Raw genomic sequence first — 17,539 nt, 5'->3', positions numbered from 1 at the left:
GATGCACCTGAGCTCAATTTCGAGTCTCGTAGCAAATGGTCTGAACACTTATGTAAATAAGGTATTTCTGTTTTTTGTCTTTAATAAAGTTGCAGAAATGTCTAAATACCTGTTATCGCTTTGTCATTATGGAGTATTGTGTGTAGATTTGAGGAAATTGTTTAAAATCCATTTAAAATCAAATCAAATTGTATTTGTCACATACACATGGTCAGCAGATGTTAATGTGAGTGTAGCGAAATGCTTGTGCTTCTAGTTCGACAATGCAGTAATAACCAATGAGTAATCTAACCTAACAATTTCACACCAGATACAACCCTAAACCCACCAGGTACAACCCTAAATCCGTAAACATGGGCACCCTCATAGACATTGTCCTGACCAACTTGCCCTCCAAATGTTTTCAATCAGGATCCGCTGTTTTCAATCAGGATCTCAGCGATCACTGCCTCATTGCCTGTATCCGCTATGGGTCCGCGGTGAAACGACCACCCCTCATCAATGTCAAACACTCCCTAAAACAATTCTGCGAGCAGGCCTTTCTAATCGACCTGGCCCGGGTATCCTGGAAGGATATTGACCTCATCCCGTCAGTCGGGGATGCCTGGTCATTCTTTAAAAGTAATTTCCTCACCATTAGATAAGCATGCCCTGTTAAAAAATGCAGAACTAAGAACAGATATAGCCCTTGGTTCACTCCAGACCTGACTGCCCTTGACCAGCACAAAAACATCCTGTGGTGGACTGCCATAGCATCGAATAGTCCCCACGATATGCAACTGTTCAGGGAAGTCTGGTACCAATACACGCAGTCAGTCAGGAGAGCAAAGGCTAGCTTTTTCAAGCAGAAATTTGCATCCTGTAGCTCTAGCTCCAAAAGGTTTTGGGACACTGTAAAGTCCATGGAGAACAAGAGCACCTCCTCCCAGCTGCCCACTGCACTGAGGCTAGGTAACACGGTCACCACTGATAAATCCGTGATAATCGCAAATTTCAATAAGCATGTCTCAAGGGCTGGCCAAGCCTTCCTCCTGGCTACTCCAACCCCGGCCAACAGCTCCGCACCCCCAGCAGCTACTCGCCCAAGCCTCCTCAGCTTCTCCTTCACCCATATCCAGACAGCATATGTTCTGAAAGAGCTGCAAAACCTGGACCCATACAAATCAGCTGGGCTAGACAATCTGGACCCTCTCTTTCTAAAACTATCCGCCACCATTGTTGCAACCCCTATTACCAGCCTGTTCAACCTCTCTTTCGTATCGTCCGAGATCCCTAAAGATTGGAAAGCTGCCGCGGTCATCCCCCTCTTCAAAGGGGGAGACACCCTGGACCCAAACTTTTACAGACCTGCCCTGCCTATCTAAGGTCTTCGAAAGCCAAGTCAACAAACAGGTCACTGACCATCTCAAATCCCACCGTACCTTCTCCACTGTGCAATCCTGCTTCCGAGACGGTCACGGGTGCACCTCAGCCACGCTCAAGGTACTAAACGATATCATAACCGCCATAAATAAAAGACAATACTGTGCAGCAGTCTTCATCGACCTAGCCAAGGCTTTCGACTCTGTCAATCACCGTATTCTTATCGGCAGACTCAATAGCCTTGGTTTTTCTGACGACTGCCTCACCTGGTTTACCAACTACTTTGTAGTTCAGTGTGTCAAATCGGAGAGCATGTTGTCTGGACCTCTGGCCGTCTCTTTGTGGGTACCACAGTGTTCAATTCTCGGGCCGACTCTTTTCTCCGTATACATCAATGATGTCGAACTTGCTGCGGGCGATTCCCTGATCCACCTCTACGCAGACGACACCATTCTGTATACTTCTGGCCCTTACTTGGACACTGTGCTCACTAACCTCCAAACGAGCTTCAATGCCATACAACACTCCTTCCGTGGCCTCCAACTGCTCTTAAACGCTAGTAAAAACCAAATGCATGCTTTTCAACCGATCGCTGCCCACACCCGCCCGCCCGACTAGCATCACCACACTGGACGGTTCCGACCTAGAATATGTGGACTACTATAAATACCTAGGTGTCTAGCTAGACTGTAAGCTCTCCTTCCAGACTCATATTAAACATCTCCAATCCAAAATCAAATCTAGAATTGGCTTTCTATTTCCCAACAAAGCCTCCTTCACTCAAGCCGCCAAACTTACCCTAGTAAAACTGACTATCCTACCGATCCTTGACTTCGGCGATGTCATCTACAAAATAGCTTCCAACACTCTACTCAGCAAACTGGATGCAGTCTATCACAGTGCCGTCCGTTTTGTTACCAAATCACCTTATACCACCCACCACTGCGACCTGTATGCTCTAGTCGGCTGGCCCTCGCTACATATTCGTCGCCAGACCCACTGGCTCCAGGTCATCTATAAGTCTACGCTAGGTAAAGCTCCGCCTTAGCTCAGTTCATTGGTCACGATAACAACACTCCACCGTAGCACACGTTCCAGCAGGTATATCTCACTGATCATCCCCAAAGCCAACACCTAATTGGGCCGCCTTTCCTTCCAGTTCTCTGCTGCCAGTGATTGGAACGAATTGCAAAACTGAAGTTGGAGACTTTTATTTCCCTCACCAACTTTAAACATCAACTATCTGAGCAGCTAACCAATCACTGCAGCTGTACATAATCCATGTGTAATTTGCCCACCCAATCCCCATACTGTTTTTATTTTATTTACTTTTCTGCTCTTTTGCATACCTGTATCTCTACTTGCACATCATAATCTGCTCATTTATTACTCCAGTGTTAATCTGCTAAATTGTCATTATTCGCTCCTATGGCCTATTTATTGCCTACCTCCTCATGCCTTTTGCACACACTGTATATAGACTTTCTTTTCTCTACTGTGTCATTGACTTGTTTGTGTTATTGGCTTGTTTATTGTTTACTCCATGTGTAACTCTGTGTTGTTGACTGTGTCACTCTGCTTTGCTTTATCTTGGCCAGGTCGAACTTGTTCTAAACTAGCCTACCTGGTTAAATAAAGGTGATATAAATACATAAAATATTATTATTTTATGACTCATTTACATGTATCAGCTGATATCGTCCATTAAGAGAAAGGGGGAGGAAATGGAAAGACGGAGGAAAGAGATTGATATGTTTGGCCTCTGCCCTCCAGATCCGAGCCAGAGAGTTACAGGATGAGTCCAGAAGCGGGGCGGCAGGGTAGCCTAGTGGTTAGAGCATTGCCCCTGAACAGGCAGTTAACCCATTGTTCCCAGGCCGTCATTGAAAATAAGAATTTAAGAATTTGTTCTTAACTGACTTGCCTGGTTAAATAAAAGGTTTTAAAAAAAAGAAGAATAAAAAAAAAAGCGGGGGACAGATATCTCTCAGAGCAGTTTCATAGCAGGATCATTTCTAGTTCACTCTTTGACCCAACCTTTAATGGCCATGTTATGAGTGAATGCATTTGAGCTCCCATTTTCATAGGATTTTTTGTCTGTTATTTATAAAATAACAGTATCAGAAATCAGATTTCTTACATTACAACTCAAGGCCAGACAAACTCTCACTGCACCCTGTGCGATGAAAAATAGAACACTATGCAACAAACAAACCATACTTTTAATTTAAATTGTCTTTGTGCAAGTCATACAAGCTCATTCACACGCCATACAGTACAGCACCCTGCATTTATTGAACTCTTAGGTCCGTATACAACCAGTTTCAAGGATGCCATATACAGAAGTATTATTCCAGAAAACATCCTGAAATGTGCTTAGTGTTGGCATTTTGTTGGCAGCATTTTTTAACAAGGTCCTGTATTTTGTAACGTGTGTGCACAGCTTCTGACAAGCTGCCAAATTCGGTCATGTCTATCTCTCTTTAGGGCTGCCCTGTTAGGTTCCGGTGTGAACCAGGTGTGGGGACCTGCTTCTCACCCCACTAAGTCACTTAGCTGCTTTTCTGCCACCTCCAAAAAGATCCTTAGAAAATCCTCACTGCAACTTCTTTGAAACAGTGTTTTCATTTATGAAAATGCCTGTTTGTGTTTATCCTTTTATTCTGACCACCATGTCTTGTTTCCAAATAGTCTCGGACGGTTTTGTTTTGTCTGAGTGAGATTCAAGCAGACTGGTAAACATAACCTTCAAATATTTTTGGGGCATTGTCTGCAAGCAAGATGCACAATACATCTGTTATTTGGACTGGAAGTAATTAGTCTGGAATTCTGGATAGGGCAGTGCATTTGATTTCAGTAACACATGGATATGCACTGAGGTCAAGCCAAATCGAATGCAGTAAAGCTAGACTAACCAACAAACTAACCAGCAATTTGAAGCACGAAAAACATACAGGTCTTTTTCAACTCACAATATATGGATACCGTGAGTAAGCTTGTGTCAAATAGTGTGTGTGTAATATGTGTGTGTTTTCATATCAATGCTAAAGGAAATACATGTGTGCTATCTGTAACCTGTGTGCACACCTGGCTGCACTGTGCCTCAGTTTTATTCCACACCGAAGACTATGGCCTCTTTACTGCTTGTGTAATCAGGCGAAAGTGTCTGCAGACAGTGTTTTCAATGGTCTATGTGGTTACACAACCAGGGATGCACCTGCCTTTTCCTATTGGTAATGAAATCTGATCTTATTTGCATCTCCCCCACAATAAGCCTATTGTGCAGCCCATAACCTAACAAAAGGCTGTGGGGCAACACCATGGTGCACACAAGGGCTGAATCTAGATTAATTGAATTATATCGCCTTGTCTGTTTTCCCTCATGCCTTTCAATGACTCCCTCTCAAACCTCAGTGGAAAATAAGGTAAAAAAAGACAAGAAGAGGAGACAAGCACATATGAATGCATTATTATGATAAGAGATGAAACATCCTTGTTCACTTCTGAATAAACCATTAACTGCTAATGCAAATCAGAGGTAACATGTAACGGGATGATGAGCATATGGACTTTGCTACTGTATGAAATTGCTATAATTACTATAATTGTCATAGTTAATACAACACCCACACACAAATTAAATGTATTATTAAACTGGAGCAACATTTCAGTTTAAAGTTTCAGTTTGACAGTTTGAATTTCAGTGGAATCTGTGATTAGGAAACAAAGAGAAGGAAAAGTTGATGCTGCTTACCTGTAGCCTCCACCATGCCCTCCAGAATGACCACGATCTCCAGGTCCTCTTTGTCAAGGTCGGCCTGGGAGATCTCCCAGAAGGGGCTGTTCTGATTGATTTCATGGCAGATGATGAGCGGGGACACCAGGAAGAGCCTGTCATCCCCTGTGTCATAACCCACATTCATGTCTGTCTGGTTGAGGGGTATGAACTCCCCTTCCTTGGTCTGCTTGGACTTGATCAGCTTGGCCCTGATTGAGGCCTCCACGATGTGCGAGTTACGAAGGTCCCCTACCCTGAACATCAGACACAGCCGGCCATCCCTTACGGAGATGACAGCGCTGGTGGAGAACACTAATGTTTCTGCACGCTTCTTCGGTTGTGAGATCTTGACAAACATGCAGCCCACCATGAAGGCATTAACTATGGACCCCAGCACTGACTGAATCAACAGCAGAAGGATCCCCTCTGGGCATTGGTCTGTTATAACCCTATAGCCGTACCCTATGGTTGTCTCTGTCTCTATGGAGAAGAGAAAAGCTGAGACAAAACCGTTGAGATTATTGACACAGGGAGTCCACTGGTTGTCCCCTATGTGTTCCAGGTCGCCACGGACATAGGCGATGAGCCACCATGCGAAGCCAAATAAGAGCCATGTCACTGTGTACACCAAGACAAAGATGAAGAGGTTGAACCTCCACTTGAGGTCCACCAGTGTGGTGAAGATGTCCGTCAGGTAGCGATAGGTCTCCTGGACGTTGCCATGGTGGACATTACATTTGCCGTCCTTACGGACGTACCTCTGGATCTTCCTTTTTGCCCGCACCTGATCTACCAGCTGCCTGGGCAGGTCCTCGCGAGCCTGCTTGGGTAGCTTGGGCTTTCGGGTGATGACTGCCGGACTTTCCACATCCTGCTCCATTGGGGCTTCAAGAAAGAGTCAAGCCTACAGGGAGAGAGAGAGAAGACAACAAAAGAAAAGGGCAGGTAAGACAGAGGCACAACTACTGAACTGCAACACCTTAAACCTTTAGATGGTAATTTCATCCCAAATCCCACAATGTCTCACTTCAAATGTTGTAGACAGATGGTAGGATCTTGCTGCAGTTTGATTTATCTTGTAAAATACAGACTTTCTTTTTCTCTTAGAAAACCTGTCAACTAACTTCCTAGTCTTCATAAAGTGCAAGACAAGATATATTGAATGTCTATTTGACTCATTTGTTATTGCATAATGCACTGACAATCTTAGACAGATTTCAATCATGAGGGGCCTTTAAGTAAAGAAAGTTAATCTGTCAAAAGGTTAATACACTGGTTATCTAATGCTATTTTCTATACTCTCCAAATTGCATGATATTTACCAAAGCAATTTCCCATGCTTTGAACACAGTCGTAACAGCAGGTGGGGATACTGACAACGCACTTTTGAAGAGCCTCTTCAATTTACAACATTTTCTGTCGTGCTTCAAATTTTAAGAGGTTGGCGGAGTGTTATATGGAATTTTTCACCAGCTAAAAATAGAATCATGGAGGAGGTACTGGTTAGGTCATCATGAGCTGAGAGGAGCGATGAGTAAGGTTATAGTGAGGCTTCTGCCCAACACTCTAACTATCTCCACATGGGGTCCTTTGAGGGCTGATGGACGGTCGTCCAGTTGAACCATGACCACACCATCTTCTCGCTCAGTGCATTTCCAGATACCATCAGATTAGAGAGCCGTCACAATCCATTCCGTCTCTGAGAGAACTTCTAAGAAGAAAATAAATGCTCACAATGTTGTAATTAAAGCTAATCCATTCCACTTAGTCGGCTGGGTCAAGAATCCAATGAGGGTTTCTGCCCTTCTACCTCATTTAGTCTCGACTGGTAGTGAGAAGTTAAATGGGGATGACTAGATTATGGAATTGTTTGCAATATTTGTTGCTTTTCCACAATACTTTTCACAAGCATTTCTCTACACCCGCAATAACATCTGCTAAACACATGTATGTGACCAATAAAAATGGATTTGATTCATCTATGCAATTCCACTTTATTCTGCTGTCACAGGACTTTTTTTCTATCCAAAGTACTATATTTATTGAAGGTCTCTAAGCTCAAGTATTTTGTTTACAATAAAGACATATACTAGGGCAGTCACTTCACTCCACACTACTGAAAAAACCCAGCATACATGTCAAGCTAGATCATGCTGGTTTTATGCTGGTCTACTGTATGCTGGTCTAACCTTCATGGTCTAGCTGGTTTTGCTGGTGCACAGCCTTCGCTGTGTCTTGGACGCTGCTTACCAGCCTTCGCTGTGTTTTGGACACATACCAGCTCATGCTGTTGAGGTATGCTGGTGACCAAGCCGGTCTATGCTGGTCTAGTACACTGGCAGAGTATGTGTCTATATTGTCAGCAAAACACTTGAGCTTAGAAACCTTTAATACATATGAAAACACAATGAAGGCACCAGCAAAAACACAGCGAAGGCTGGTCATCAGCATACTAGCACCTACAGTGCATTCGGAAAGTATTCAGACATCTTGTCTTTTTTTGTTACGTTACTGCCTTATTCTAAAATGGATTAAATACATTTTCCTCATCAATCTACGCACAATACTCCATAATGACAAAGGGAACACAAATTTAGAAAATTTATTTAAAATAAAAACAGAAATAAATTATTTACAGAAGTATTCAGACCCTTTGCTATGAGACTCGAAATTGAGCTCAGGTGCATCCTGTTTTCATCGATCATCCTTGAGATGTTTCTACAACTTGATTGGAGTCCACCTGTGGTAAATTCAATTGATTGGACATGATTTGGAAAGGCACACACCTGTCTATATAAGGTCCCACAGTTGACAGTGCATGTCAGAGCAAAAACCAAGCCACGAGGTCGACGGAATTGTCCGTAGAACTCTGAGACAGGATTGTGTCCAGGCACAGATCTGGGGAAGGATACCAAAACAATTCTGCAGCATTGAAGGTCCCCAAGAACACAGTGGCATCAATCATTCTTAATGGAAAAAAGTTTGGAACCAACAAGACCAAGGGAGGTGGGAGGTAACCAAGAACTCGATGGTCACTCTTGTGGAGCTCCAGAGTTCTTCTGTGGAGATGGGAGAACCTTCCAGAAGGACAACCATCTCTGCAGCACTCCACCAATTAGGCCTTTACGGTAGAGTGGCCAGACTGATGTCACTCCTCAGTAAAAGGCACATGACAGCTTGCTTGTAGTTTGCCAAAAGGCCCCTAAAGGACTCTCAGACCATGAGAAACAAGATTCCCGAAGGCCAAGCGTCGCGACTTGAGTAAACCTGGCACCATCACTCTGTGAAAAATGGTGGTGGCAGCATCATGCTGTGTGATGTTTTTCAGCAGCAGGGGCTGGGAGACTAGTCAGGACTGAGGGAAAGATGAATGGAGCAAAGTACAGAGAGATCCTTAATGAAAACCTGCTCCAGAGTGCTCAGGACCTCAGACTGCAGCGAATGTTCACTTACCAACAGGACAATGACTCTAAGCACACAGCCAAGACAACGCAGGAGTGGCTTTGGGACAAATCTCTGAATGTCCTTGAGTGGGCCAGCCAGAGCCCGGACTTGAACCCAATCGAACATCTCTGGAGAGACCTGCAAATAGCTGTGCAGCAACGCTCCCCATCCAACCTGACAGAGCTTGAGAGGATCTGTAGAGAATAATGGGAGAAACCCCCAAATACAGGTGTGCCAAGCTTGAAGCGTCATACCCAAGAACACTCAAAGTTGTAATGGCTGCCAAAGGTGCTTCAACAAAGTACTGGCTAAAGGGTATGAATACTTATGTAAATGTCATATTAAGCTTTTTATCTTTCTGCTTTGTCATTATGGGTTATTGTGTGTAGATTGATGAGGGAAAAACAAATATTTAATCAATTTTAGAATATGGCTGTAACGTAACAAAAGGTCAAGGCGTCTGAATACTTTCTGAATGCACTGTATGTTGGACCAGCCTTTGCTGGTCTATGCTGTTTTCTTCAGCAGGACATCTCACCTTTACTGCTCCTGAGTTTTAAAATCTCCATGTGTGTCAAACTGCTTATGTCAGAAAAGGCTTGGCATGCGTTTATATTGAATATAGCATTTTATACCTAGACTTAGTGCTCGTTGAATGCTGAATTAACACTAGAGTCATGTACAACTAGCACATGATAAAAGGCCAGGGGGGACAGAATGAGGGATGTGTGCGTTCTGAAGTGCTGGACTTGTGATGCTTCACTCCGTGAAAGAGAGAGGTAGGGAGCCTTGCTCTATGAGAGCTTGTCTGGTATTGTGTTTACACCTGTTTGTTCTCCAGTCCCCTGGGTAATGGCACAGCCAGATTCCAAATCTGCCCTTTACATCCCTGCTCCCACTGGATAAAGCACACTCCCCGAGACAGGCATATTAAGACGTAGCTACTGCAACATCCACAGAAGGGACAATAATATAAGTGTAAATGCAAGATACAGGTAACTGCCAAAATAAAGTAAAAACCAACATAAAGTGTCTTAAAAGGATCGGACCCTTTTTTTCCATTTTCACCTAAAATGTCATACCCAAATCTAACTGCCTGTAGGTCAAGACCTGAAGCAAGGATATGCATATTCTTGATACCATTTGAAATGAAACACTTTGAAGTTTGTGGAAATGTGAAATGAATGTAGGAGAATATAACACATTAGATCTGATTAATTTTTTTCTGTATTTGTTTTGTACCATTATCTTTGAAATGCAAGAGAAAGGCCATAATGTATTATTCCAGTCCAGACACAATTTAGATTTTGGCTACTAGATGGCAGCAGTGTGTATGTGCAACGTTTTGGACAGATCCAATGAACCATTGCATTTCTTTTCAAAATGTTGTATCAAGACTGCCCAAATGTGTCTAATTGGTTTATTAGTAACTTTTCAGGTTCATAACTGTGCACTCTCCTCAAACCATAGCATGGTATTATTTCACTGTAATAGCTACTGTAAATTGAACAGTGAAGTTAGCTTAAATTCTTGTTAATCTTTCTGCCAATATCAGATATGTCCATGTCCTGGGAAATGTTCTTGTTACTTACAACCTCATGCTAATTGCATTAGTCTATGTTAGCTCAACCGTCCCGCGGGGGACCCAGCGATCCTGTAGAGGTTCATTAATATGGTATTGGGCCACCACGAGCCAGAACAGCTTCAGTGTCCCTTAGTGTAGATTCTAGAAGTGTCTGGAACTCTATTGGAGGGATGAGACACCATTCTTTTACTAGAAATTCTATCATTTGGTGTTTTGTTGATGGTGGTGAAAAACGCTGACTCAGGCGTCGCTCCTGAATATCCCATAAGTGTTCAATTGGGTTGAGATCTAGTGACTGAGACGGCCACGGCATATGGTTTACATAATTTCAATGCTCATCAAACCATTTAGTGACCACTCGTGCCCTGTGGATGGGGGCTGCCCCACATTTTTATACATGACCCTAAGCATGATAGGATGTTAATTGCTTAATTAACTCGGGAACCACCCCTTTGTGAAAACACCTGCTTTCAACATACTTTGTATCCCTCATTCACTTAAGTGTTTCCATTATTTTGGCCGTTACCTGTATCTGCAGTAGCCAAAAAAACTAAATTAATCCAGTGTCTCAATAATGCTTTTAGATGAGCTTTCCATGGATCTAATGAAAGACTAGGGGGAAAAAATGCAGATATCCCTTGGCAAACAAAGCTGTGGTCCTGGTTCATAGAGAGGGGCAGAGGAGGCTTCTGTGTCCATGACTAATTCCTGTGTCACTGGTCGCCGGCAGCCATACAGACAATTAAATTAGTCCAGCTTCACTAAGCCCTCTTCAAATCCCCCAGATTTCTCATCTGAATCAGAGCTCCAGCAAGGGCAAAATGGAGATGAATGCTGAGCAACAGTTCTTTGTGGAGATGAGTACAATACACAACATGGAGTGTGTCCTTTTATGTTTTCATGGACAGATTGACTTTTGTTGCTGTCGGAGAAATGCATGCGATATGTAGCTTTAATTGGTTGGACGTAATTGAATTACAACCCACTTACAGTGCTTCTTCTCCCCTCCATTTTATAGTGTGCTTCATTGAGAGAATGCGTGCGTGCTCTTTCCTGCCCTTATCTTGATTGGCCAGTGTCAGTTGCCACACAGTCATGTCTTCTATTTCAAATGGCTGTCTCTTGTTCGCCATCACTCTAAATCGATAGAAATTTACTGAGTAATCTCCTTTACACAACGAAATGATTTCAGCCGCCAAAGATAAGGGGATCCAGTGGATGTAGCCTTATGGAACAACACTCATCATGTTTCGACACTGAGGATCGTTCACGATGGTCTTTTACAGCCCTCTAACTGAAAGCGTTTATGGGCCAATGAAATTACCTACAATGACTGTTCTCTAATGTGACATACATTTTTTTTACACCCAGCAATGTTTAACACACTCAATCTCTGCTATTTTATCACACAAATGGGCTTGAATAAAGGGATAAGATCATTCATATAGGCTTTATGTTCATTATTCCCCACACATATGTACCCCACAAGGTTCCATCGTTCCTTATGATGTGTATAGGCTGTGGGGCTCAGCCCCGGTCACTCCCTAGCTAAAGCCATAGTCACTTACTGGTTTGAGTGAATTAGGAAGTGGGTGTGTCAGTTAGGGAAGAAGCTGTTGTTGTCAGTAATGTTTGGTAAAGGAAAATGTTTATCAGACTAGTTCTCTCACTCTATACAAGTGAGAACTTTCTCAAAGAATTATAAACCTCACAAAGCTTTTTCAGTGGTAGGGTGTGGTATGCAAAACAGGTCAACTTTGAACACCTCTATCTCCTGAATGTTTTGACACTCAGGTCCAAAAAGTCACTTTATGACCACTTCTACCACGGACAAACATATATGGAAGGTGTTGTTCAAATAACATTGGGTGCAGTCAGAAATGTATTGAAATCATATGGAACGACCCTACAGGCAGAGCATATAGGAGGGTTAATGGCCCATAAGTCCTGCTTGCCTGTGTCCATAAGGGAAGACATTATGTTCTCTGCATTCTAAATCATGGGGACCCCTGTGTCTGGCCTACATTTATGTTCCCACAACAAGTATGGCCATTAAGAGGCCAATGTTCATATTTAATTGGTGATGAAGGACATTTTTTTGACCTTTTGCTGATTTACTAGGCCTGGGAACAGTAGTCACACACAGAACGGGCCACTGCCAGAGAGCCAGAGACCCACAGCATGATGTCTCATTTACACTGAAGAGAGGAGAGAGCTTTTTAGTATGAATGGTTGAACTGTAGCATAGGCTAATGCTTGTTGGGGCTACCTCAAGGCCCACATCTCCTTTATAAAGAGCAATTCAATCTCAATAGGATTCATAGGTGAAATAAAAGAGAAATAAACTATGTATGTAGTTCTGTCCTAGAGCTGGTTTTATCTATTAATGTTCTGTATTATGTCATGTTTCATGTGGACCCCAGGAAGAGTAGCTGCTGCTTTTGCAACAGCTAATGGGGATCCTAATAAAATATCAAATACCAAACAGATGAAGGTGAATGACGCTGAATGATAAAATATCACAAGATGCGTATCCATCGATCAGATAGGATTTTTCGTTGATTCAACAGCTGAAGAAGAGACCACCAGCTACAACAATGTCACCCAATAACCCGCCTCTGACCTACCTCGTGTGCCGCTCCATTTCCTCAGAAACACACAGTACAGGATGCTGGGATACAAGGTACTTGACACCATGTAGTTGACATATCTGACAAATCTGAGATTCTAGATGACAGTGGTAAAGGTAATACACAAAAACCTGAAATGGTGGAGTTGTGTTCCTATATTCATTGCTTTCAGATCCCGTCCTCATATTTATTTATATTTATGTTTATTAATATTTCATGGATATTCTCTCCAACCCTGGGTCCCATAGATGCATGGCCACAGACTAGGTTGAACTCTACTAAAAAAAATAGGCAGTACCATGATTAGAAATTAAAAACTAGAACCTTAGTCAACCTATGAAACAGACTGTCCCTGTAATCACAGCAAATACCTTTGCGTCAGTGTCTCTTTAACCATTCATGCATTAATCATTGAAGTTATTAATGTAGAGCGAGCTCCAAAAGTATTAGGACAGTGACACATTTAGTGTTGTTTTGGCTCTGTACTCCAGAACTTCAGATTTGAAATGATACAATGACTATGGGGTTAAAGTGCAGACTGAGCTTTAAATTTAGGGTATTTTCATCCATATCGGGTAAACTGTGTAGAAAATGACAGCACTTTTTGACAATCCCCCATTTAAGTGGACCAAAAGTATTGGGACAAATTAATTTATGTATTAAAGTTTAGTATTTGGTCCCATATTCATAGCACGCCTCTAACTTTCTCATTCATCATTATTCACGATTCAGTCAGGACTCTACGTAATCATGGTAGCATCCACATGAACGTAGAAGTGTTTAGAAACATATTCTATGCTTATTTACAATAAAAGTGTCACGCCCTGACCATATAGAGCACTTGTTTCTCTATGGTGTAGTAGGTCAGGAAGTGACTAGAGGTTCTATGTTGGTGTATGATTCCCAATTAGAGGCAGCTGGTAGTAGTTGTCTCTAATTGGGGATCATATTTAAGTAGATATTTCTCCCACCTGTGTTTGTGGGATATTGTTTTATGTTTGTGCATGTGCACCACGTAGTCACGTTTAGTTGTTCGTTTATTGATTTATTATTTTTCTTTAAGTTTCACTTTGCAATAAATATGTGGTACTCAGCCGCTGTGCCTTGGTCCCGTTCTTACGACAACCGTGACAGAATTTGCCAGCAGCATACCACCCTGCATACCACTGCTGGCTTGCTTCTGAAGCTAAGCAGTGTTGGTCCTGGTCAGTTCCTGGATGGGAGACCAGATGCTCCTGGAAGTGGTGTTGGAGGGCCAGTAGGAGGCACTCTTTCCTCACATCTAAAAAAATATCCCAATGCCCCAGTGCTGTGATTGGAGACACTGCCCTGTGTAGGGCGCCGTCTTTCGGATGGGACGTTAAACGGGTGTCCTGACTATCTGAGGTTATTAAAGATCCCATGGCACTTATCGTAGGGGTGTTAAAACCCTCAAACTGTCACATAATAATCCTCAGTTTACAATTGGCTCATTTCTCCCCAGTGACTCCAAAATGACACAATACATTATTTAGCATTCATTTCTATTTAGCACAAAATAATCTGAAACACAACCAAAACAAATGCATCCTACAAATTTGTAGGATCACACGCTTGATGTAGTCATTGCGTGTTATGAATATGGGACCAAATACTTATCTTTTGACTACTTTAATACACACATGACCAAGTCTGTAATACCAATATGTTTCAAGCAGACCACCATTGTGCTCTGGGTACAGGGACTAAGGTAATCTGCCTAAATGGCTACCGACCCGTAGCACTCACGTCTGTAGTCATGAAGTGCTTTCAAAGGCTGGTCATGGCTGACAAACACCATTATCCCAGAAACCCTAGATCCACTCCAATTTGCAGACCGCCCCAACAGATCCACAGGTGATGCAATAAAAAGGAACACCTACGTGAGAATGCTATTCATTGACTACAGCTCAACACCATAGTGCCCTCAAAGCTCATCACTAAGCTAAGGACCCTGGGACTAAACACCTCCCTCTGCAACTGGATCCTGTCTTCCTGGCGGGCTGCCCCCAGTTTGTAAGGGTAGGCTACAACACATCTGCCACGCTGATCCTCAACACGGGGGCCCCCCAGGGGTGCATGCTCTTTCCCCTCCTGTACTCCCTGTTCATCCATGACTGCATGGCCAAGCACAAGTCCAACACCATCATCATTAAGTTTGCCAATGAAACAACAGTGCTAGGCCTGATCACTGACAATGAGGAGACAGTCTATAGGGAGGAGGTCAGAGACCTGGCAGTGTAGTGCCAGGATAACAACCTCTCCCTCAACGTGATCAAGACAAAGGAGATGATTGTGGACTACAGGAAAAGGAGGGCCGAACAAGCCCTCGTTCTCATCGACGGGGCTGTAGTGGAGCACATTACCAACGAACTGCCACGGTCCAAACTCCAAGACATTCGTGAAGATGGCACGACAATGCCTATTCCCTCTCAGGAGACTGAAATGATTTGGCATGGGTCCTCAAATCCTCAAAACGTTCTACAACTGCGTCATCGAAAGGTTGCATCACCGCCTGGTATAGCAACTGCTCTGCCTCTGACCGCAAGGCACTACAGAGGGTAGTGAGTACGGCCCAGTACATCACTGGGGCAAGCTTCCTGCTACCCAGGACCTCTATACCAGGCGGTGTCAGAGGAAGACTCTAAAAAATGCCAACCCTAGTCATAGACTGTTCTCTGTGCTACCACATGTCAAGCGATACCAGAGCACCAAGGCTAGGTCTAAAAGGTTTCTTAACACCTTCTACCCCCAAGCCATAATACTGAACAGCTAATACATTTCCACCCCCCCTTCCCCCACCAATTTTTCTGCTGCTGCTACTCTCAGTTTATTATCTATGAATAGTCACTTTGCCATAAATGTTTAATGCTTTTCGACCTGTCGAAAATGTCATTAATGTCATTGGTTCAGAGTTTGTTTTGATATTTGGCCGCGTTTGGTGTAGGGGAACAAAATAAATGTATACACGATGGCGCACGATGGCGCACGATGGCGCACGCGTGCAACCGGTTTGGGTTCCGTGTAAGTAAGTATTTCACTGTTTTATTTGGCGCATGTGACAAATACAATGTTACTTGATTTGATATACAGTGCCTTCAAAACGTATTCACACCCCTTGACTTTTTCCACATTTTGTTGTGTTACAGCCTGAATTTAAAACAGATTCAATTATGATTTTTTTTGTCTGTCAATAACCTACACACACAATACCTCATTATGTCAAAGTGGAAATATGGTTTTCAACATTTTGACAAATGTATAAAAAATGAAAAGCTGAATTGTCCTGAGTCAATAAGTATTTGTTATGGCAAGCCTAAATACGTCAAGCAGTAAAAATGTGCTTAACCAGTCACATAATAAGTTGCATAATAGTAGTAGTATTTAATAATAGTATTTAATATGACTACCTCATCTCTGTACCCTACACATACAATTATCTGTAAGGTCTCTGTAAGGTCTCTAAGTCGAGCAGTGAATTTCTAACACAGATTCAATCACAAAGACCAAGGAGGTTTTCCAATGTTAAAAGCAGTGGGAAAAAAGCAGTGAAGTTATTAATTACTCTTTGGATGGTGTATCAATACACCGAGTCACTACAAAGATGCCAGAAACCACTCAGGGATTTCACCATGAGGCCAATGGTGACTTTAAAACCGGTACAGAGTATAATGGCTGTGATATGTGAAAACTGAGGATGGATCAACAACATTGCAGTTACTCCACAATACTAACCTAATTGACAGAGTGAGAAGAAAGAAGCCTGTACAGAATACAAATATTATAAAACATGCATCCTGTTTGCAAGCAGGCTTTAGAGTATTACAGCAAAATGTGGAAAAGCAAAAATGTTTTGTCCTGAATACAAAGTGTTATGTTTGGAGAATACAACACATTACTGACTTGCACTCACAATATTTCCAAGCATAGTGGTGGCTGGATTATGTTATGGGTATGCTTACCATTGTTAAGGATTGGGGAATTTTTCTGGACAACAAATAAACAGAATGGAGCTAAGCACAAGCAAAATATTAGAGGAAAACTTGGTTCAGCCTGCTTTCCACCAGCAACTGGGAGATGACTTCATCTTTCAGCAGGACAATAACCTAAAACACAAGGCCAAATCTACACTGGAGTTGCTTAGCAAGAAGACAGTGAGTGTCCGAGTTACAGATATAACTTAAATCTGCTTGGAAATTTAAGGCAAGACCAGAACATCGTTGTTTAGCAATGATCAACATCCAATTTGACAGTGCTTGAAGTATTTTGAAAAGAATAATGGACAGATGTTGCGAAATCCAAAGCACTTAGAGACTTACCCAGAAAGACTCACAGCTGTAATCGCTGCCAAAGGTGCTTCTACAAAGTATTGACTCAGGGTGTGAATACCTACAGTTGAAGTCGGAAGTTTACATACACTTAGGTTGGAGTCATTAAAACTCATTTTTCAACTACTCCACAAATTTCTTGTTAACAAACTATAGTTTTGGCAAGTCGGTTAGGACATCTACTTTGTGCATGACATAAGTCATTTTTCCAACAATTGTTTACAGACAGATTATTTCACTGTATCACAATTGCAGTGGGTCAGAAGTTTATATATACTAAGTTGACTGACTTTAAACAGCTTGGAAAATTCCAGAAAATGATGTCATGGCTTTAGCAGCTTCTGATAGGCTAATTGGAGGTGAACCTGTTAGTATATTTCAAGGCCTACCTTCA

At 42.5% G+C, this 17,539-nt stretch overlaps 1 protein-coding gene across 2 annotated transcripts in view; it reads right to left on the bottom strand.

Moving 5' to 3' along the window:
* Positions 1–17,539, bottom strand: part of kcnj6 (potassium inwardly rectifying channel subfamily J member 6) — a 101,087-nt gene that overhangs the window by 11,048 nt on the left and 72,500 nt on the right. For both annotated transcript variants that reach the window (XM_046324952.1, XM_046324946.1), the window contains exon 2: positions 5,117–6,044. In XM_046324952.1, the coding sequence (XP_046180908.1) occupies positions 5,117–6,020 (904 nt within the window). In that variant the 5' untranslated portion in view covers positions 6,021–6,044. The remainder of the gene's footprint in view (positions 1–5,116; positions 6,045–17,539) is intronic.

Source organism: Oncorhynchus gorbuscha, linkage group LG02 (genome assembly GCF_021184085.1).
Source record: "Oncorhynchus gorbuscha isolate QuinsamMale2020 ecotype Even-year linkage group LG02, OgorEven_v1.0, whole genome shotgun sequence".
Taxonomy (NCBI): domain Eukaryota; kingdom Metazoa; phylum Chordata; class Actinopteri; order Salmoniformes; family Salmonidae; genus Oncorhynchus; species Oncorhynchus gorbuscha.
Note: the sequence above shows the minus strand (reverse complement) of the source record. Positions and strands in the feature narration are given on the sequence as shown.